Source organism: Vicugna pacos, chromosome 11 (assembly GCF_048564905.1).
Source record: "Vicugna pacos chromosome 11, VicPac4, whole genome shotgun sequence".
NCBI classification, from domain to species: Eukaryota; Metazoa; Chordata; class Mammalia; order Artiodactyla; family Camelidae; genus Vicugna; species Vicugna pacos.
This window is the reverse complement of record NC_132997.1, coordinates 95,603,726-95,627,696: the sequence shown is the minus strand read 5'-3', so window position 1 is coordinate 95,627,696 and position 23,971 is coordinate 95,603,726. Positions and strand designations below refer to the sequence as shown.

The 23,971-nt window shown below is 40.2% G+C and overlaps 1 protein-coding gene across 1 annotated transcript; it reads right to left on the bottom strand.

The window, feature by feature from the left end:
• Positions 1 to 72: 72 nt before the first annotated feature.
• ABRAXAS2 (abraxas 2, BRISC complex subunit) lies at positions 73 to 23,364 on the bottom strand. Its single transcript, XM_006207427.4, has 9 exons — positions 23,256 to 23,364; positions 19,453 to 19,543; positions 15,601 to 15,637; positions 13,167 to 13,233; positions 7,410 to 7,600; positions 6,466 to 6,585; positions 5,850 to 5,934; positions 4,135 to 4,249; positions 73 to 2,230 (listed from the first exon to the last, which is right to left on the bottom strand). Exons 1-9 carry the CDS (start codon positions 23,352 to 23,354, stop codon positions 1,761 to 1,763), a joined length of 1,275 nt encoding a protein of 424 aa, XP_006207489.3. The 5' UTR covers positions 23,355 to 23,364; the 3' UTR covers positions 73 to 1,760.
• Positions 23,365 to 23,971: the final 607 nt, after the last annotated feature.

Sequence of the window (23,971 nt, the reverse complement as noted above, 5' to 3'; positions counted from 1 at the left end):
ACTAAGAACTGCCAGAATGAGTAAACTGAGGCAAGACTTTGTTGGGTGTTGAGACAGACATTAAAACAATGGTACCATGATTAAATAAGTTTTTATTGTCACATTTAACTGCTTTGTCAGATATACATTGTAGGTTTCGGTATGGCATAAAAATAAAAATATTTTCCTGAATGTCAAAATCTGAACAGAAGAGATGGCAATGGCACTTAAAAAAAAATTAAATTCACACTGGTGCTGAAGCCGCTAGAAGGTAGCTGATAAAAACGGGAACACATTAGCAGATAAAGTGGTCTGCAACATTTCAAATCAAATGGCAGTGGTCTAAGGCCAACAGAACTGGAGAGCAGGAAGGTCCAGACCCCACAGAGCAGACGTCTGAGAATGGCAGTTTGAGCGCTCCGTTTCCAGTCAGACTAAACTTCTCTCCTACAAAATGAAACCACTGTTTCAAAACCTGGATTTTAAGCCTCTTGAACAACTTCCTTCTTCCTACAGGTTTTAACTAGTCCAAAGGAAAGGCAGTCATATTCCAAAGTATTAACTTCATGGGCTGACCTCCTCATAAATGCGGGGAAGGGAAGGGGGGCTTGTCATTTCCAAACCAGGAACATATCACGCTCAAGAATGTCTTCAGTGGTTTCACACATTTTGGGCAAAACTAGAAAACAAGCAGTAATTAAATAAAAATGTAAGTGCACCCCAACAGTCTTTACAAATTCTGCAGCTATCTTCCAAATGGCAACTTAAAAAAAAAAAGAAGTATGGTGATTCAGATTTAAAACGAATCTTTACTCACCATGAGATTCCCAGTTCATTAAATGTCTTTCTTCTGCAAATAAAACTAACACTAGGATTTGTCAGAAGATCTAAATGAGTTATATTCCTTATGTATGAACTTGGCTAAATCCACTGTGTCTGGAATCTGTTCATCATAAAACTCAGGTCTGGAGCATAACTCCTTTCTGTCACCCACTGCTGTGTGTCCTTCATTTAAGACTCCAGAACAGAGACCATAAATGTGGCCAGTGCAACACTGCAGTCACTGCAGTTCCCCAAAAGAAAAATAAGTAATTTATTTCATGACATACTTATTTGGATGATTACTTACTGGTAATTAGTATTTCTACATTTTTTTTAAAGGCAACCATTTTAAGTGACAATACATATCAGGCTAGTAGAAAAAAGTTGAAACAAAGCCCTCTCTTTTGATCTCACAAAGCCATGCAGACAAAAGAAGGTACCTCTGATTTGCTCCAATCAGGCTTCTTGGAATTATCAAAATTTCTTTTCTGGCAAAGACGAATTTGGCTCATCATAGAAAGAAGGTTCTTTGAAGGCTGCTGCTAAACTAGTTTCCCTTTGAAAAAGTAAATTTCAAGGCATGATAGTGCAAGAGGTAAGGTTCTGATTTATAGAACATTTATAGACTAATTGTGCTTAGTCTCTAAATTCCAATTTATTTTAAAGAACAGAAACTACGTTGATAAGTTTATCTTTGCCTAAATTTACCAGTACATCCACGAATCGCACCAGAATTAGGACAATTTGATTATCTTAATGATTCTGTCTTGAAACCTACACACTGCGTCCACAGGCGAGGGCCCGCGGGTGTGAGGCTCCCACAAGTTCTGTGCCCAAGGACTCTCGTCTTGGGAGTCCAGGGGTCGGAGAAAGCCATTCTCCCCCCAGATCAAGTCCTCAAAAAACTCCCAATAAGCGATTAAGAAAAACAGTGCTAAGTGGAGAGTTTCTTTGTTTAGTTAAATCTGGGAGGTCTGAGTGTTCCTGGAGCCCCCGTCCGGATGTGCCATGGGTCGAGAATCCCTCGAATGTGAGTACTCGCTATTAGAGGGCTCTGTAGGGTCAATCAAATTTTCATAATCACTGTCGTCTGATTCCTCCGCGCTGTCTCCAGCTGCTGCTTGGGAAGGAGGAGGGTCTGCCCCACTTCCAGGATACTTCAGTCCGGCACTGGTGGAAGCGTAACTGGAGGAGCCCACGGCTTGAGGTCGAGGCATAAAGACACTAGTTTCCATGCGAGAATGGCTCAAAGTACTTTCTTGATTATTTGGGTGAAGATCAGAATAAGGCGGAGGAGGATCAGAGGCTTCTGCATCTCCGAGTGTACTTCTCCCTCCAGCTGTGAACCCAGGATAGGGCATCCGAGGGCTGAAGGCCGGTTCCAAACTCTCAGATGGCATCTGTCTGCTTATCATTGCCTGCTGCAATCCTGGGTGAGAATATGAAGAAAACTGTCACACTCTCTGTATTTTCACAGCTTTGCATTTCACTACATTAAATGGTCAACCTGACTTCTGGAAAACAGCAACAACGCAGTGAAATTTATTATTATTAATTATTTACTTTTGCATAGTACTTCATAATTGACAAAAGATTTTTCGATACATTAATTCATTTAAGCCTCAAAGCAGCCCTCTGAAGTATTATTGTCATCCTTATTAATATTGTTGCTTCCATTATACAGACACAGAACCAGAGTTCAGGAAGGGTACGTGCCTTCACTAAGAGGACAGTGAGGAGTGGGGGCCCTGACACTCATAACACAGGTCTGTTAGCTCCAAACCTGGCGCTAGTTCCCTCACCTGCTGCGCACTGTGCTCAAAGACTGCGGGGACAGAAGGATAAAACAGTCCTTACCACCCTTGATGGTCATCTGAACGTGAGTTTTTCCTCAACAGGCCTCACATCAAAAGACATACTTCTTGACAACTGCCTGTCACAATATTCTTAAACATCACTTTCTCCTTAAAAGTTCAAAGCCCTATGTTAAATAGCCAGTTTTCCAGTTTTTAGACCATAATTTTACTGCATTTTTTTGGTAGTAAACTTGAAATAGCCCCGTATCTATGAGTCAATAGCCTTTAAATTGTTTTTAACTACATTTTTAAAATATCATAAAAATGATACTCACGTACAAAATTTAGAAAAGAACAAAAAGGTAAACAAAAGTTGTCCACAATTCTATCATCCACATAACACTGTTAAAATTTTGGTGAAAATAGCACAAGATCCGGGATTTAAAGACGTAACTTTAGGTATCAAGCTCCCCAATTTTTCCGAATTCCAGTTTTATTATCCACCCTTGAGTGTGTGTTTGTGTGTACAAGTATTTTAAACAGAGCAGAGATCATGTTTATACCATTTTATATCCTAGTGTTTTTGTATAAGGCTATATATTATCTCGTGTCATTAAAAATTCACTTCAGTGGCTGCACAGTATTCCATAATATAGATACACCAAAATGTACTCAGTTATTCTGTTGTTGTTTATTCAACTGCTCTAACAGGTTGTTTCCAGGATTTTGGAATTATAAAGTTGTGATTAACTAACTTTCTTATGCACAGATCCCTACCTGCATTTCTGATTATTTCTAGAAAAATGTAACAGTAGAAATGAATCAGACATCATTTACCTGGAAATATAAACTACATCTTAATTGGTTTGCAAATATTCTTATTAAATTAGAAAAGGTCGGTTATACCCTTACCTCTTTTACACTTGATATTATTTGCCATACATTTTATAGACTTTACTTACAAATGTTAAATCTGGTGGCATTACAGCAAATGTGTCTGTTACCATGCTGGAATTCATATAACAGACTCTCGGGCCTAATTCTTACTCAACCAGCTGGTTCCTTAATTTAACGGTATCCAGTCATCCACTCAAAATCAGACAGTTAAAGCCTTCACTGGGACCCTGCTTACGAATCAAACATAAAATTAAAATAGAATCTTCAGTAGCTCTTTTGTTTGGCTCTAATGAACACAGGACACAGTTCCTACCTGCTGGGCGTGCCAGGGTTAACCTAGTGAGAAATGTCACGTCCACTGTAAATAGATCTTACCACTTCCTGGGATTTATTCTAACTTGCTTCAGCCTTTCTACCCTTTGGTCTTCTTTTTCTTCCAGTTGCAGAGACTTGAGAGAGATACCATGAAGAACAGTACTTCTCTTCTGGAAAAGCCTACAGACAAGTGAATGCTCTCTCCCAAAGAGCCTCACCCGGGGCTTGATGAGTGTAGAAGAAGTCACATAATTTATCGTATAATTTGAGGTTTAAAACCAGACATTTCCCTGATACTGAATGGTAAAATTAATAGGAAACTTACTTCTTTCTTGTTCCTTTTCATTCTTTCTCTGGGTAATTTGTCTTCTTAATTTGTTCACTTCTGCCTGACAGGATTCAACAACTCGCTCGCTCTTTTCTACGTCTGCACACACTGCCTGAGGGAAAAATGACAACAAGAACAATTAGTTTCAAATCCAAGCACGAGGCATCTCATGAGACAGCATCAGTCACAACCCTAGGAAGAGCCCGGAGACTTTATCAGGTAAGAAAGCAGACACCTAAGGCAGATCAAAACCACGAGGGTCCAAGAGACCAGTACTACTGTTATCCATGAACTGCTTTCTTAATTTTGTTAAGATGATTATGCTATTTAGGGAACACATTCTTCAAAGAGGAGGGTAAGATGGGAAAGACTGCATCTCTCCCCTTGCTGACTCATCTTTACTGACATGAAAAGGGAATATCTGACACCAGTCTAGTGTGGGGGGACGAGCAAAATACAGGAATGAGAATCTTTCAACTTTTATTTATAATCAACAATCAAAAATCAGATGACATAAAGTTTTTTTTTAACAGAAACTATTTCTAATTAGGGACAGTTGAAAAAGAAAATAAGTTTCAAAGTCAAGATTTAATAAAAGGTAACTATTTGAGACCATATCAATGCAATTTAACCATTCCTATCAGGGCACTGATATGATATTGGTGTTTGCAGGACAGGCCTTATTCGACAGGCAATGAATGTGTAAGAGCCACTTTGAAGCCTGCCAGACAGTGCCGACAGTCTGAAAATAGCATGGTCATGAATTCAGGACAAAAAGCTGTTTTTCACCGCACGTTCCTCCCATAGCAGAAATACCAGACACCGCCGGCAAGGAGGCCGGTCACAGCGAGTGAGGCTGTATGGAGTCCCCTCTGCTGCTACGTGTACCGTGACCCTAACTGGGAACACTAACACTGGAAACTGCCCTCTGCGCGCTTTCTTCTTCGCCCCAGGCTGACCTCCGGCTGCTCTCCTCTTCCTCAGTAGCTGCCTTCATCCCTCTCTACTCCTTGGGGCTGTGCTCCTCACGCGAGGCTTTCTCCAGGCCTGGGACAGCTTCTTCAGCTCCACTGCTTTCCTTCTCGTCCTCAAAGGCTCTTTTGTTCTTAGGGCTTTACAGCAAATGACTCCTAAGAGTAACTTCGGGGGTGATGAAAAGAACGTGGGAAAGTCCTGCTAGCACCTAGTTCAGGACCTGGCTTGCAGGAGATGTTTCCATAAATATTTGTTGCATGAATGGCTAGGAATGAACAGGCTCCGCTGCATCCTCCCACTTGGGGGAGGCAGCTGGGGGCAGGGTGAGTGAACTGGAATTAGGAAGCAGAGCGTTACGGGTGCCTCTGGGTGCGGTCTCCACTTAGAGCACAACTTAAGAGCACGGCTGTGTTCTCAGCAGTCCTTCTTTAAACTCAGAAATACACTTCCTTAGAAAAGACACTGTCATTAAAGAGGTCACGAGTATCTGAGTATTTAAAATAGTGATATTAATACTGGACCTCAGAGTCTCAACTTCAGGCACGCAATGAGGGAGACAGGCTTTTGTAGGCTGGCATGAGTAACTACGCCACACATCTGATACTATTTTGGGAAAGCACATTCTGCTTTTTGGACCACAATTCATTTGTCAGTTGGGAGATGACTAAAAATTAAAGTACAATTAAAAGCATTTGGGCAATATAAATAAGAGGAAAATTAATAAACAAATCAGTTACCTGCACTTTCTCCTGAAGTGCATTATAAACCTGATAAATCGCCCTGATGTCTTTCATTACTCCATCCTTGTCAAAAAAGTCAGTACTAGAAGACAGACAAAAAAAGATTCACAAAGTGATTAGAACTGCCATGAACCGGAAGACACTTTCTCATCATCTCTACCTTAATCTTAATGCTGTAACTCCAAGGTGACAGTGTTTCAGCAATAATGCCCAGACCCCTAGAATTACAGGAGAAACATAAGAGAACCCACGTTACCAAGACAACTGAAAAATAATTTAAATTTTTATTTTTTCCTAGTTTGCTCTGAACACTTTTCAGTGACCACAGTAAGCTTTTAGATCTTCAGAAATACACATACCCTATCGAAACTTTTGTATCTATTGCAAAAAGAAAAAAACTGTGGTAAATGATTAAAAAAATAAGTATGGGTAAAAGTAAACTTCCTCTCAGTAGGCGTAAGATTTTGATGCACAGTGGTGGTGGGCTAGAGAATCACCTTGCTGCATTTTTCAGTGTTAATCGTATCAAACGACTTCGCACTTCTCTACAGACCTTTAAAATACTGTTAACAAAAGAAAGGAAAAAAAACATTTATTTTACCTTTCAACTTACCCATGTTCTTTAATAACTTTGGCATAACTCTGAGAAGTATTTGGCACTGAAGACACTTTATACTCTTGTTGGCTAGTGTTGCCTAGATTGGGAATAGCAAGGGATATCCTTTGATTATACCTGTGGGGAGGATTGAGAGAGATCATGTTAAAAGCACTGCTCTGCTCGAAGGACAGGTCTTGGCAATAAGAGTCTGAGCCCCCACACTGGTGAACAGGTCTCATGGAGCACCTACTTCCACACCCACCCAGGGATACATGAATTAGCAATTTTCTCCCCTGCCTTAAAGTAGAAACTCAACTGTAAACTCCTTGAGGGCAGAGGTAATGTCCGATGCATTTTTTTAATCTCCACAGCAACTGACAGAGTGCTGAGGAAGTTTTAAATGCTCAAGGACCTACTGATTAGTGAAATCTCACAAATGGCTATTTAACAATTAATAATTATTTTCACTGATGGTGATTTAATTTATTCTACTATGAGTAAATTTCTGGGGGTAACCCTTTCTGTTGTTTATAGACACCATGATTTTTTTTTTCTTTAACAAGTTCACAATGCAAAACCCTCATTAACCAGTAGGTGGATCAATTTTACAATTTTGTCTTTGAAATCTATGTTTTAAAATTACAATCAGACTTTGAGAGTAATAAAACTGTATTTCTACATAATGTATTATGGAGAAGCAAATGATAAATTTCCAGCTGTTTACTTCTATAAGAACTGATGCATAATTAACATCTTGCTAATACCTCTTGATTCAAAAACAATTTAAATTATGTAACTGACAGAAAAATGCCTACTCTAACCATAAAGAAAACTAGCTAAAGGAGAAAAACACTTTTCTTTAAAGATGCTATAAAATGTACGTTTTCCAAGTCATAAATCTCAGTTACTTGTATCTGCATCTTTCGTTTACGTGAGGCTGGTGGGAATGCTTTCCTTACCTTCGATTTGGTCTAAAGAGAACATATTCTAAAGCATGAGTAGAATTGTTGGCGGTGGATATGAAGCTGAAGAGAAGGAAGACAAGGTCAGGCACCCCGAGGATGCGCGTCAGCTGCTTATGGATAACCTGCTCTCTGTAAGACATCTGCTGCTGCGTGTTTCGCCGGAATCTGTACCACCCGATAACTTTCTACAACAAAAACAGAAGAAAAAAAAGTATTAAAGGTTGCGTGAAATCTTACAAATTTAATTCTGAACGCAGCCACACAAACACCTGTACACAAATGTTCGTAGTAGATTTATGTGCGATAGCTCAAAACTAAAAACGACCCAATTGTCCATCAATGGGCGAATGGATAAATAAACCATGGGGTATCCACACAGTGGAATCCTGCTCAGTAATAAAAAAGAACAAATTACTGACATATACGACACAGATGGATTCCAGAATAATTATGCTGAGTGAAAGAAGCCAGATCAAAAATAATAATAAGGGCATGTGCTATAGGATTCTATTTCACATAAAATTCTAGAAAATGAAAGGAAATCTATAGTGACATAAAGCAGTGGCCGCCCAGGGAGGGGAGAGAAGGAGGGGCTAAGAAAAGGGCATGAGGAGACTTCTGCAGTGATAGGTGTGTTCATTATCTTATTTTGATGACGGCTTCATGCATGTAGATATGTATCAAAATGTATCAAAGGTCTAAATATACGCAGTTTATCACATGTCAGTTACACCTCAATACAACAGTGTAAAGTTTTGCTTTGTCAGCTCTGACTGAAGCATACTTAATTGGTCAGCAAATTAAACTGACGTGCTCTTTGGAAGAGTACCTTTCACAGTGTGATCTGTGGACATCTGGAAGACAGATGATGTAAGAGACATCTGGGAGTTCGCTACAGTGCTCCTGGGCCCCACCCACACCTGCAGAATCAGAATCTCTAAGGGTAGAGCCAGGAATCTGAATTTAAAATAAGTTCTCAAGTTTCTTCCCTATGCACATTAAAGTTTGAAAATCTCCATTGTAGAGATAATTAATTTCATCCTTTATAAGAAGAATAATCCTCATATAGCTTCTTTCTTGCCCCCAGCTGGCTATTACAAATATTTTTACTAATTATCACAACAACCCTGGGAGATGGGTAATGTTTTCTCCACTGAGTTCATATCTAATGCAAGGAACTACAGGGAGCAAAGAAACAGTTCCTGCCCTTAGGGAGTGCTACTGAGAATAAAGCAATTATATTAAAGCAATTAATTCTGATATTCTTTAAATATAAAGAAAACCCAAACATTTCTGACAGTGTAACTCTTTCAAAAGAGATGTTTTGTCCAAAGTCACAGAGCTAATGAGTGACAGCCAAAATCTGGAACCTGTCTGCCTGTCTTTTTCCACGGTACTCAGTAACTTTAACATTCCACATTATTCACACAATGGTGGTCATGAAAGAGTGAAAAGCAGTTTTACTTAAAAAAAAAAAAAAGTGAGTAAGAAAAATGATCAAGTGGCTAGAGTTGCTAATGTCAAAGAACATGGCTTATTTCACGCGGGGTCTCGGCACTCTCTATTTTATGTTGGATTAGCTCCTCTGCGGGACTGGGGCGCATCTCAGACCCACGGCATCCCTGCAGAGGCCTGAGCAGCACTCAGCACATGGGCTGTTCTCATGAAATACTTACTGATTAACAGAATCCTGCAAGTGGCTGCTGGATGAGTACTAATGCTTTTCACTTATGCTGATTCTAATTGTTTCATTCCATTTGTATTTTGTGAGAAGTGGTGGGGGGCTATAAATTTATTTTGGATATCAACTGATAGTAATCAACTTACTCATTTGCTATTGGCTAAAAAGATAAACCCCTTCATTCTGATCAATTAAAGATGAGATGCCAAAATAACTCATATTGGTGACATCCATGATTTTACCTTTTAGAGCTAGCAAGCTGGTTGCAAGACCACTGAGAAACTAGGTCACTGATGTGGAAGACCACACTTTTGATAGCTATGTTTGGGCCATGATGAAAAATTATGAATATCTTTCCTTAAAACCTTATTTCTGCTGAAGTTCCAGACAATATTTCACAAAGACTTTCCACTCTACTCTCTGCGCTAGACATTCACTTACATTTTCTGGAGCCAAAGCAATTATCCCCAATACTGGGCACATTTGTCATGTTTAGGTTGTGTTCTTTTTGGCCTCATGATGATATGAAGATGGCAGTATGTTTATCATTATCATTTCAGAGCAGATGCTTCCAAGAAGGCAGAAATTCTCCTCTCACTTGCTTTTTTGGCCTTAGCTCAAAATCCGAGGCTCATCAAAACTTCATAAACTCAATAAGGATTCTGCCAGAGCAGTAACTGAGCACACAACCACGCTGCACCTACTATGGGATTTTCATAGCAAAAACATTAGCCTCTATTTTAAGCCTTAAAAAAAAAATTCTTTCAGCAATGTTGTACAGTTTCTATATTTAGGAGCCACACATTTTTTAGTAAACATATTTCTATGTATTTTATATATTAATTACCATTGTGACAAAAATCTTTATTAGCTTGCATTTTCTAATGGATAATTCTAAGACTTAAGGAACTTTTAAAATTATTATGTACTTATTTTATATGAGTTCAACTTACTAAACTTTTGTTCAATTTTTAGGATTTTGAATTAAATATTAGATTTGAAGCCTGACTAGCAAAGAGTCAATTTTTGAAGTTTCCATCAGTACTTTCTTAATAGTCTTTTTTTGTTGTTGTTGTTAAGTGGAGGTACTGGGGACTGAACCCAGGGCCCTGTGCATGCTAAGCATGCCTCTACCACTGAACTATACCCTCCCACTTCCATCAGTACTTTCTTGGAGAGTTAAGAATAACTAAAAATATTTTTATATATCAGATACTGTTTAAAGTACACATGTATTTTTAAGCCTAACATTTTAAATGCAACTTTGTAGGTAGTACCATAACCCTTCAGAGGTGAAGATACAATTTTGTACCATTCCTGGGGGAAAAACCCCAAACTAGAAACAACTATAAAGCTTTTCAGTCTAAATGCTATATATCATCGTTGCTTTGGGGCCAAGAATTTGGATTTTTGAAAAAAAACCCTTAACAAGTTTATAGTATGTATAAAGTGCCACAGGAAACACAATGAATATAAAATACGGTCCCTGCCTCTACCAAATACCATGGAAAATAAAATAATTTCCAAGTCAACTGAGGTAACAAATTCCTACCTTTAACTGCAAAGGAAAATACAAACATTCGTTTAAGCACAAAGTTCTACAAAATTAAGACTGTAGATCAACTTTCAACTGTTTTGAGAATCCTGGCCCCAGGAAAAGCAAAGTTCACTCCAGTTAACAACCTACCACTGGTCTTCTGTGTCTCAAAACAGAAATCTCAATTTTAAAATCCCCAAATTGATTTGGAAATGTGTCCCTATCACCTACTGAAAACACTACATAGTAGAGTCCTTTTCTTTCTCAGTTTACTTTCAACGTCAAATACAAGTTTAAAACCCTCATCATGTGCAGTCTCCCCTCAGCAGCAGCATCTCTGCTCCACTTCCCAGAGTAACCGCTGTTAGGTTGGTTGGTTTCCTTCCAGATCTTTTTCTGTACATGTAAACACTCATTCAGACGTTTGTTTTTACAAAACTAGGTTCAAATTACAATACTATTCTTTTCATTTAACTTCAAGATCTTTTTATGTCACATTACATGCGAATCACCCTCTCTTTTTAACGGCTGTTTCATATCCCATAGTATGGAGGTACCAATTTAATTTATGCAACCACCCTCCACTGGTGGACATTTAGATTGCTCTCAAAATTCTCACTATTAAGCAAAGATGCAACAACATCTTTGTATGCTGAATTAAGAGGCCAGACTGCTGGGTTTAAACCGTGGCATGAACATTACCTGCTGGCAACCTTAAGCAAGTTACTTATCCTAGTTGCCTCAGCTGTAAAATGGGGATGACGGTAACAGCCATTTACCTCACAGGCTGTTACAAGGATTAAATGTGTCAATACCTGGAAGGTGCTTAGAACACGGCCTGGCACAGAGTTAAAGTGTTCAATAATGCCAGCTTTTCATCTTTGTGCCTAGATGCAATTATTTACTTGGACCAGATTCCTAGAGGTGAAACTGCATATTTAAAATTCTGTTATTGCAAAACTCTCCCCTTAAATGTCTATGTCAACATACATTCCACCAACTATAGCTTCCCCATTTCCTGTGACCTTGCCGACACTGGATATAGAAATCCTTTTATACTTTTGCCAATCTAATGGGCAAAAAAACAGTATTATGTTTTGATTTACATTTCCTGATTGAAGATGAACACCTTTCCATTTACTTCTTGGCCATTTCTTCTTTCTTCTTGGATTTCTTTTCTCTTTTCATAGTCTTTATTCATTTTTCTCACTTTAAATTTTTTTCATCCTTTATAAAAATATTTCCTGGTACTTTTACTATGTAGCGAGTGTTCTAGACAACTGTGTTTCAGTAAGAATTCTCATGGAATAAGTTTTAGTTTTACGAAGTATAATAAAGGTTCATTATCTAAAATACGAAACTAAATGGAATGAGGAGGTGAGGTGGTGGTTGGGGAGGAAGACGGACTAAGACGCCAGAATACATGCTGCAGGCAAGTCACTGAAAATGAGAGGGCTCGACTGTTGCCTGCGGCTCCTCTAACCCACTTTCGCAGTTGGGCAGGTGACTAGGTTAGACTCTGCCAATACCAAGCATGTCCTGAGCTTGTTATCATCTGAAAAGCCATTTGTCCTTTCCTCAAACCTACCCCTCACACTTCCCAGTTTTCCTCTTATCTTACCCGCGTCTCTTTCTGCCTTTCCGCCCGACAGCGGTGCTGGGGGAGTACACTGGAAAGGCTGCTGACCTGCTCTAAGTGCACTCAACTTCTGAAACCTTAGCAGTCCCACGCTGCCAGGATTATTTTTATGCACAGGTAATCTCTGAAAAGCTTTTTTATAATACATGCTTCTAACAAAGGCATTTTGTTTTCGTTTGACAAGTCGAAAACTTTCACTGGTACTTTTTTCCCCTCAAGTGATGTTTTAGTAACCAATCTATTTTTCTGGGATTACTACACCAAGGTGAAAAAGTAAAACCCTCACATAGCACAACAGAGTAAATTATAAATGAGACCATCAGACGATGGTGCAGCAATAAAACTTTGCTTCACCGTCAGTTCTGTTCAGCCTTGCTTCCCATCCACAATCAGAACATCATATGCATGTGTTGACAGAAATAATAAACACACGACCTTTTGGAAAAGCATCTATATTCAACATTAATTGAACTTGAAAGAGTAACATATCCAAAGATGTTTAACTGCAATTTACATTTTTTAGAAGTATTTTCCTGATTATAAAATTAATGCATGTATATTAAATATTGGCAAAATTATTTTTTTAATTACAAAATAGTAAGATAGAACCACCCAGAATCAACTCAACTATTGGTATCTTTCTGGATTATAGTTCAGTTTTTTTTCCTTCTGATTTTTACATAATGGAATCATAAGTCTAAATTTTGTTCTATTGCTATACTGTACACATTGTGTCATATCCACAATTTACCTTTAAAATCTACTTAAGTTAACAGAACTCTTATATTAACATCAAATCACATTGTTTCATCTTATATTCCTTTCTGATTTTAAGTTAGGGTAATAAGATAAGGAGTGATTTCCAAATCAGACTGGGCGACAAACAGAACGTACCTTTCTCCGATCTTTAAGAATCCTGTCCAAACTCTCTTCATTAACTTTGCTTGCATAGTCATAAAAACTGTTTTTTTTAAAGAGAAAAAAATACTTTATTAAAATTACATAGTACTTTGACACGAATATGGTTAGCAACATGTGTCTATGGATCATCTAACCCTAAAAGTTGGTACTAAAGATATAATTGTTTCTCTTTGATAGATATATAAAGAGAAATCAATTTAAATGCCTTAGTGATATGAGGCATCTTTTGTGTCAAAGAATACTCAAGAGACTGCTACATTCAAAGCAAGCAATTATGAAACGTGTGGTTTCAAATGGATGTGACATCTTTTCTTTGTTTCTAAGTATCAATTACCTATGGAAAAAAAACACAGAAGCTCATTTTCTGAGAAATGAAGAAGGGAAATGAGTATTTGTTGAATCTTTAATAAGACACTCAGCTGCACGCTTCCTCATGTCAATTCATTTCATTCTTGCCTAATGCTGGGAGGTAAGTACCAGCTCAGCCCAACAAATCAAGACGTTTTATTCCCAGATAAAGATACTGAGGTTAAGTGACTTGCCCCAAATCATAGAGCTGGAAGATGGAAGAGCTGGGATGTGAAGCCAGGTCTGGCTAGTTTCAAACTGAATGCACTTCACCCCTAAAAGAGACCAGTCTGCCCAGGATGCTGTGGTGAGCAGTCTGGGCATAACGATGTGTGGGCTTCTCTACCACCGGTCATGGTTTTAGGAATGCCACCCTTTCTCCCCTCCCCCTAACACCAGAAGTCCAGGTCTTCTAAGACAGGCAGGAGTTCAAGATATAGCAAAAACACTGAATTAGGAGCTAGGAGATACCAGCTCCAGCTCAGTTCTGCTCCTCACTGTGTGATTTTAGGCAAGTCACTTTAACCTATCTGGCCTCCATTTCCTGTTTTGCAAAATAAAATTTGGAGTAGACAGAAGATTTCTAAAATTTCTTCCAGCTCTCAGAATTACCAGTCTATGATTTGAATTACAAGTTTATGAGTCTATGTTCTGGTACTACTTTGCTGACAGTATTTTAAGGAACCCCTTAGAAGGACAAGGCGGGGTATGCCTAGCAAAGCTTTGAATAGTCAGGGCCAAACAGGACCCTCTCGTGAACCAAAGGCTGTGTGTGGGACCAGGGCCTGACTCATTTCATTTGCTCTGAGATTCTCTTCAAATGAACTGCTGGTTCCTTGTTTCATTTCCTGCTCCTCTTTTTAGTTGTGTGTAAATCTAAGAGGGAGGAGGTTCTAAGCTACCCTGAGGCTTTGTTCACAGACAGCGGTCTTGCATGGTGACAATCGTCTGAAATAATGGGTAAGTGTGTGCGGGAGGGGTGGGGGTTAGGTGGATGGCGAACATGACATAAGTCCCCAGGGGTTCTTGGGTGCAAGGGGGCTGGGTGTTCGGGGCAGCTGAGAGTGAGAGAGGGGTCAAGGTAAAAGCTGCAGGGAACACACAGCAGGAACAGCCAGGCACAAGGGGTTGGCAGGTGTTAAAGAAGGAAGTGCTGACCAGGAACGCTGAGTTGAACTAGCACGGGCAGCACTGCAAGGGAAGCACCGGCCTGGATTTTGGGGAAGCAGAAGAATAGGACATCGGAGTTTTCGGAAACACAGAGTTGAAATCATCACACCAGCCATCAGGTGGAAGGGCTTGGGGCTGAGAGTGAAGACAGAGGCTGGACTTGAGGTTTGGAGAGCAGAAGTCCAGCATGTGGGAGACACTGGCTTTTTTCTTCCTCGCTGTTTGCCCTCCGTATGTTCTCTGTCATTTGCTCTCTCCCTCTGAATGTGTCTCCTTCCCCTTCTTTCTCTTTCTGTCCTTCAGTTGGTCATAATATGCAACTGGTGTGTATTAACCACAAAAAAGTAAGTTTCATGTTCCCTTTCCTGAAGTTTTAAAGTTGAACACTGAACATTTTTGTTTTGTTTTTTTGTTTGTTTGTTTGGGGTTTTTTTTGGTGGGGAGGACATAATTAGGTTTATTTTTCATTTTTTTAATGGAGGTACTGGGGATTGAACCCAGGATTTCATGCATGCTAGGCATGCACTCTACCACTCAGCTATACCCTCCCCCCCACAACACTGAACACTTTTTATTCCTTTTAAAAACATTAACTATTTTTATCTGTATGTATCCGTGATTAACTTCCTTCTCTATGGTTGAAGAGCCCTTGTTAGGGAAGCTGGCAGAGACTTCCATTCTAAACTACTGAGGCCAAGATTTACATTGTCCCCTCACCCTCTTCCTAACTTAACACAGTGCCACATACACAATAAATGAGTGAATTTGGATGCCCTCAGTTATACTTCTAACTTTATAGCTATAATCATATACTAGTCCAAATTCACTAGTTTTTAATCAATTAATCTTTTAATAAGGACAAAAAGCTACAAAAAACAATGTGGCTTACCTAAAAAGTTTTGAACAAGGCTGATGATTATGAATTTCTGTAATTAGAAAGAAGAAATACATCTGTTAGTCATGTAAGATACACACAACTATAAAATAGCTCAGGATTAAAAAAAAAACTTTAACCAAAATCTCAGACAATAAAAAGACAGTTTTCCTCTCCCAAACAGTACGTGCACTAGTGGAGGCAGTGTGTCTTTTTGACACTTAAACTCAGGGACGCATTCTCAGAACAAAGTAAACTGGAGAATGAGCATTCTGTTTCCATTTGTCCATGTGTGATGAGCACACATCTGAAAGCTTTTATTCAGGAACATGCGCTACTCTGTGCCCTTATTCAATCTTACCTATTTAAACAAAGCGTAAGAGAAAAAAAGTAACCACTGACTGGAAGCTATTAATCAAGGTGGGTAAAAGCTGTGAGCACAGCTCCGGGAGAGGAGGGCCTTAACCACCCTGCTGCCATCAGTAACCTACCAACGACACAGGACAACTGGGCAAGGTGTTTTGAAGGGGAAGGGAGGAAACTCTGCAAGTTTATTAACCTTTTCAAAGATTTTCAGCACCAAGGGAAACAGTCATTTATAAGGCAGATTCTAATGGCTCTGAAAAGACTGCTGTGATTAACCGTACTGAACAATGCCTTCAAGTCATCGGGGGCTTAGGGTCTGGGTGGCTTTATAAGACTATGAAACTAATTAACCACGCAAATCTATTATTAACATTCTTCTAGACAGCGACTATTATCACCTGCTGTTTATAAAGCCACAGCCACAGAGTTCTAGCTGCAACTGTAGCTCAATTAAAATGAAACCACCACCCTGAAGGTCATGAGGCCGGGCCCATTAGCTTCTGTCCTGATGTCAGTGCTGCCAAAACGCACGCAGAAATGCCAATTCTTTCACAGGAAAGAAAAGTTCATGTGCCTAGTATAACTGTGGACATAGGGATGCAAATAAAATCTCATCTAGAAATAGTTCTTTCTTTTATCACCAAAGATGGTACAGTATACCATCATAAGTTATTTCAGAGATACTGTTAGTAAAGTAATTAAAATGCGGAACGTTTGTGGTAAAAACGAGAGAGTTCAGAGAAAAGGCAAAAAAAAAAAAAAATCCCCCATCTTCAACTTTAAAGGAAAGAATATTTTGCTTAAGAAAATCCCTAGAGTAAATTCTGAACTCTGCATACACACTCCTGTCATCAATCCGCCGCAGAGGGCTTCTTCCATGATTTACACCCTGGATTAGAGGCACACTGCAGATACGCTCTAGATACCATGTGGTATTTTCTAAAGGAAGTTAAAGCTTTCCTGTACAAGATTTTTGCAATACCTAACAAAGCACTCCGTGGACAAAACAGGGTGACGGTCTCAAACACGAAAAGCTGCAGACTGGAAGGCAGCTGGCGGGCACGGCAGCTTCCAGGTAGGTTTCTGGAGGCAGGCGGAGGCGGGGCAGCCTTGTAGGGGATTCTAGAGTGTTCTCTTCCTGCAGAGCTCGTCCACACGGTAGACGCCTCTTCCTGTACATGTGCCGTCTCTGCACTCATTTCTCTAGAAATCCCACTGGGACACACTGCTGGGCTTGCGCATCCTGCCGGTGGGTGAGCTGCACAGCTCCCGTGCCGCTCCCTTCCGCGCATGGCCCCGTTAACCAAGGGAGCGCTTCTGCTGCTGCCTCCGCCCTGCCACTGCCAGCACTAAGGGCGGACAGCGCCGCTTAAGGTGAGTGAGCACAGCTTTAAAAATTAATACGTATTCAAAACAAGAGGCAGATACTTCGTGCTCAAAATGTGATATTCTATGCAAAGCCCTCCTTGCTATATAGTCAGGTAGGGTGTCTGTGCATGGATTCAGACATTTTCAACAAATAAGAAATTTGGCCAATTTATTTTATTGAGAACACTTTATTCTGGAGGTTAAGCTATGCCAGAAAATTTCTTCACACTGGTGGTATGGAATACTAATCACGGCACGTTACCTAATGTTTGGCCTTTCAATCCAGGTTTTCCAGAGGCCCTGGTTTACATTTTCTAATATGCATTTATTTTTAAAAGAAGAATATTACAGCGATAACAATACATTTATGATAATACTAGCAAATACTTTGTTCATGAGATCCATGATGGTTTCAAACAATGAACTAAATGTAGCTAATAAATTAAACACTGAACAGCAAAAGATGGTTGTCATGGCACTGTGCTAGCTGGGACCTCTACTGATTGGTGCTTCCCCGTATCTACCGTCCCATGGAAACTGGCATTTACTGCAAGAACTCAAAGGTTTATGAATCAAAGATACAGTATACTATGCTGGAGAATTTGCATTACTTTACCATTACTATTTCTTTAAAGATAAATGGCCAAAACACTCATCAGAAGTGCTACTTCTGTGATCATGCCAGGCAAGAGAGCTCTTTCTTGCATGGTTTGCTGTCCGGTGTATCTGGCATTTTAGCCTTCATATCCCAAACTGCTTTTGAAAACCCAAGGGCAAACAATAAATAACTGCGCAAATGGCCAAAGAAATCTAATTTTCTATTTTAGGACATTAAAGAGTTCAGCAAAATAAGACACAAAAACAAAACCTCAATGGAAGAATAGCTATACACAGTATGTCAAGTGCCAAGTATTTATGTAACAAGCCAATATTGTGGGGAGTGGTTTTTAGAGTTCTGGGCCTGTGGGAAACAGCTGTCCCTCATTTTGCCCCAATCCTGAGCACCTCAGTCCCTTCCCCTGGTCCCTGACCCCGGCACTAGAGGGCTGTGGGGACAGGCTGAGACTGATGATCCGGCCTCAGCACAACCGAACCTGCCACAAACCACTCACCTTCACACATTCTGTTTCAGTCACACAGGAACACACCAGACTCCCTGCATGTTTTACGCGCTCTTTGCTCTGTGATCTCCTGAACGTACCGCCCACTTGCCCTAAGTTCACCTCCTTCGTGGCATCTCTACTGATTTAACCCACTAGTAGTTTTTTTTTCTCAAACTCATGAGATTCTCTGTTTCCTCCTTACAGCTCTCATTGTGCACTCTGGCGTTTTCTCTGCTCCTCTCATCCTCGCCCTAGTCCTGGAAGGCAGGATGGATCCAGACACCCTCCTCACCGCTAGCAAATGCCTCGCACCACGGACGTCCTTCCATAATTGTTGGCTGCATGAATGATTGAAATGTCCCTTGCTTTGCTTTGAGTGTCAGGATATGCTGTTTGATGATATGCTCAAGGTGCAGCTGAAAGGACTACGACCCCTATTTATTAAGAGGAGACTGATCCAAAGAGAGTGGATGCATCTACAAATATTCCTTCATTTTCCCCAGCAACCTCCCCCAAAACCAACTGTTCGGCTTATTTCTTGGAAGGCTGGGGAGGGTTAACAAACGTCTCACATAAACAAGCATAAACATCTCTGCCAGAGCCCTCCAGGAAGGACCAGCACAGCACAGTCTTTCATTACAGTACGAGGTGATGCTGACAATGGGCAGAGCCCAGGGTGCAGACGTGAGGTCCACGGTGGTTGTGGAGACAATCAGCACAGCACCGCATGGCAACCAGCCGGCCTGGCCCCCTAGTGGGGGAGGGGCAGCTTCACCGAACACCTCAACTTCCAGCCACGCACTGAGTTTACACGGACTTACAAAAACACATCCTGTCATTTAGTAATGCAAGTCATCGGCACTACGATTTGAGTGGCTTTCTATGTACTCTTTTAATCTATTATTAGATTAAAAATCAAAGGCCAAAATTAATTAAAAATTAATGAAAATAATTAAAAATTAAGGGCCAAAGAACAAAACAAGCAGCATATACATGAGAAGAGTATTTCTAAGGCCAGTGATAAACTCACCAATTACTTGCAGAAATTCTGTGTTGCTGATCTGGGAGTCACTGATGCTGAAGGTTTCCTCTTGTCTTACCTCTCCCAGCAAAAATCCTTCCTAAAAGGAATAAATGAAAATAGTTGCGACTAAAAGTAAAAATGACTTTTACTGGAATTAAGAGGAATTGAGGACATAATAATTTTAACAATAATCCAAATAAGCTTGCCATGTACTATTCCATAAGCCAACAAGTAAGACTAAAGCAATTTGAGATATAGCTATTAACTGGATTATTCCAAAAAAGGATTATACGACAGGATGAAATATTATTTTAATCCCTTCCCCAAAAACTCTGTTTTTTTTTTGAAGTGAAAATAAGAAGAGTAAATTCATCACCTAAATCCTACTAAATGTAACAACCAATGTTAAAAAAGTTTAGAAAGCAGAAATATTCCAAGGCTGTTTTCTTAAAGCAGCATGTAATTTATTTCTCCTTGTTATAAAAACACTGCTAATGACAAAAGGATAAAGAAGTTAATACAATGCACAATTAATTGCTCTTGTATAGGCTGGTATGGGAGCTTAGGATCTCGTCAAATAAATTTCTTATCACTCACATGCAAGTTTTCTCTCATAAATGCTGTGGTTAACTGATTTATACCCCTGGAGGACACACACCACCACCATCAAGTCTGGATTACTCAGCAGCATACAACCTACTGTTTGCGTGCTTGCTGCAGTGTTCACCACAAGCACAGTTGGAGAACATACACTCTAAGTGTCAAAATAACTTCCCTGCAGGTGGTGAACTAACAGGCTGTCCTGGACTCCCCTTCCCTCCATCCAGCTCTTCACTCTTCTGGCACTTATCAGAGACCCCTTCCCTGGCCAGTGTAACAGAAACAGAGTATGCCAGACACGCTGTTCCCTTCACCCTGCATCCTTTTTCTTCTTAGTCTTCTCACTATCTGCCATGTTACATATTCATATGTATTGACAAATGCCTACTCCCAATAAGATATACGCTCCATGAAAGCAGGGACCCTGTGCTTGTTCATTGTGTATCTCAGCACCCAGCACAGCACCGAGCACATGAGGTGTCAAATAAATGCTGGTCAAATACATTTGTTGAAACAATGTCCTTTCTATTCTAGGTTGACCATTCGAATCAATGAAAGAAGTTTCCTTGTTTAAAAACATTCCCATTTAGAATCGGTGGGAGTGAGGAGGGAGAGACAGATGCTTTACAGCATAGCTTTGTATTGGATTAGGGGTGTAGATTATCCTAACATCCTAAATACCATGTACAGGGCATCTCTCAAATGTGAGTAATATATAGATCCCCTTAAAAAAAAAATTCTCTCAGACTCAGAGTGTCCACGACTACTAGTCTTGAAAAACATTGACTAAAGAGGCTTGCTTTATTCTATGGAAGTCTTTCAATTATGAGTTCTCACTACAAATGCCAAGCTTTGTCTTTGTAACAGGTTAAAAAATTTTTTTAATCAAAGTAAAAAATACAATTTAAGATTCCTACAGAACTTTAGACTTCAAGAACATATCTACACCTAACTACCTCCCTCCCTCCTACCAAAAAACAGAAGGAAAAAAAAAAAAAGAACATATCTACAGATTCCTAGTGTTGTATAGTTCAAGGTTGTCAGATTTAGCAAACAAAAATGCAGGACACCCAGAAAAATTTGAATTTCAGACAAACAATGGGTAATTTTTATGTAATAAATGGGATATACTTATACTAAAAAATAATTTACTACTTCTGAAATTCCAATTTTTCTGGGTGCCCTATATTTTATCTGGCAACCCTACCACAAGCCTCAGTTTGAAAAAGTCAACAGTGACATCAAGACATTTCAAAGCCAAGGAAAACATAAATGTTTATTTATCTACTGGTCTGGATTATCTGGGCTACTGTTACTGTATAACTGCAGGCAAGCTATAGTGTGTAGGCTAAATCCAGTCTAATGCCTGTTATTGTATGGCTTACAAGCTAAGACTCGTTTCTACACTTTTAAATTGTTGAAGAAAAAATAAAAAATAGGATATTTCATGACATGTGAAAATTATATGAAATTAAAATTTTCCGTGTCCATCAATAAAATTTTGTTGCAAACAGTCATCCTAATTTATTGTCTATGGCTGCTTTCTCCCTACAACAGCAGAGCTGAGTAGTTGCTAATGAGACCACATGGCTCACAAAGCCTAAAACATTTACTGAATGACCCTTTACATTAAAAGTTTGCTAACTCCAGCTCTACTGAAAAATGAGTGGTTTTAAACGAATTCTTGCCAAGACAAAACAAGAATGTACTACAAAAACCAAGTTTGGTTCTTCAGCTTCAAAATATATGAAATTAAAATTAAAGTATTCCACTTTTATAACTGTGGCAGGGTTACTATAAACAGGTATTTTCATGTAAGATATAAGTTGCAAACTACTACCATTGGTGAAAATTTCTATGAAGTCTAGCACCATGTCTGGAACAGCATAGATAGTAAAGAGCCATCTCTTGAATTAAATTAATAGCAATCTAAGTAACATGGCCATCTCAATTCCATCTGTAAAAAAAAAGATCCATTTCAACAGGTTGCTTATTCTTACAGTAATTTTACCTTTTTCACAAACTGTGATATTAGTAGGCACTCCAAGAACTAGAGAGGTTAAAAAGCATTATTGAAACCATATTTAATACTTCCTCGGGGCACCAGGAGTATCACAAACCACCTATACATGAACTGCATTACATTATTAAATAGCTGGCTGCAGTATCAAAGGCCTTAGTATCCAGAGACAGGAGCTGCCACTGGAAAAACCCATGCTGTGCATATTCCTATCATTAATCTCTACCATCAAACTGAAGAGATGAAAGGTGCCATCCAACTTACTAATGGAATCACCTATGAAACCAGTTTTTATTAATGGAAGCTAAGATTGCAGACATCAAACCACATCCAGTTCCTTCTTCTGCAGTGTATCATTTTGCTTTGTAATGACAACCACAACACCCTCCCCACGTTTATTTAATGACTTTGAATAATCACTACTAAAATCATTGAAAACAATCCCTCAATTTAGTGGGCAAATACTGAAAAATAAAAATTATCTAGTTTCACAAACAATTTCCATCCAGAGGCCAATAACATTAAAAATGCATTTCCTATCACTCATACGCAGGCCTGTCACTTCCCTATTTCACTGCGACTAGTTCCGTGGTGTTAGAACATTCGCCAAAGAATTAAACATGCAACTTCAAGGCAAGTAGACCCCACACCTAACACTCCGGGTTACATTCTCCATTTTCCACGAGGCGAAGAAAACACAGGATCGAATCTAAAAGTATGAATAGTGACAGCCATGGTTTCCCTTGTCGCACCCCACAACAACCTGTCAGACCAGCGGGCGCGGCTGGGTGCCTCGGCTCGTAGGCTAAAGCCGGGTCACTCGACTCCTTCCCGACCCTGGACGCCCCTCACAACTCTAAAAGCCCGACTCTCAGGGAGGGGCAGGCGCTCGGTTTCCACTAAGCGACTCCTGACACTACCGGCGGCCGGCCGGCAAAGCTTTGCTACATAGGAGGCTGCTGTCTCGGGACGGACAGGCGGCGGAAGGCACCGACCAAGGGGGCCCATCTCGGGGGCGAAGAAGCCCCGGGAAGCAGGGGTTCGCCGGGGGCGGGAGCCTCCTGGGTCACCAGTTCCTCAGGCCAGCCCGAAGGGCGAGCCGCGAGTGATCCCGGCTTGGCCGCAGGCGCGGGCCTGAGACCGAGGCTGTAGGCCCCCCAGCAGCCGCGGCGGGGGGCCCAGCACCTACGTGGTCGGCGTTGCTGTTGGCGCTGTGGAAACACACAGCGCTGAAGGTGTAGCCCGAAATGGAAGCCGCCATGATGGAAATCTCCAACTCCCCCATCATGCCCCGCGGAGGGTACATAGCCTTCCGGCCGGCCCTGCCCCTTGGCATCCTGGGAAATGAAGTCTTCGGAGGGTGAGGTCAAGGGGCCTGAGCGCCTGGGAGTGACCAGAGATCAGAACCGATCCCAGCACTGTACCCTCCGCTTGGGTCTCGCGCCCAGCACATCCCAGACACTGCCTCTTCTCTACAGCTCTTTGTAGTTCCCCAAACAGGTTTTTCTCTCGACAACCGAGACTTTTAGTATTAAAAGCCAGCATTTGCCATGTTCAAGGATAAAAGGATGTGATTTAAATTTTTACGTGACCACTCTGGCTTTAGTGTAGAGAAAACAGTGCCTGGAATGGAGAGCGGGAAAGGGAGGCTATCCCAAATAATCTAGAAGTTGGATGACAGTGGTTTAGAGGTGATTAGCAGTGAGATGGTGGTAGCAATGGAGGTGTTAAGAAGCAATTGGTTTCTGGGTACAAAAGAAGACAAATTTAATGAAAAATCATGGAAAGAAGATAAAAACAACATAAATAATAATAAATAATAAATAACAGGGAAGATGAACTACAACTAGCTTCAGGGGAAAAAAGTAATCTTTCTAATCATTATTCTTCAATTTGTTCAGTCTT

What these genes read in the sequence shown, in the direction of transcription:
- ABRAXAS2 (XM_006207427.4), bottom strand. Translation starts at nt 23,354, where the DNA reads ATGATGGGGGAGTTGGAGATTTCCATCATGGCGGCTTCCATTTCGGGC. An exon ending in CCAACAGCAACGCCGACCAC is followed by an intron (nt 19,544 to 23,255) that starts GTAGGTGCTGGG and finishes TATTCCTTTTAG; the next exon opens with GAAGGATTTTTGCTGGGAGA. An exon ending in TTCTTAAAGATCGGAGAAAG is followed by an intron (nt 7,601 to 13,166) that starts GTACGTTCTGTT and finishes TTTTTGTTGTAG; the next exon opens with AAAGTTATCGGGTGGTACAG.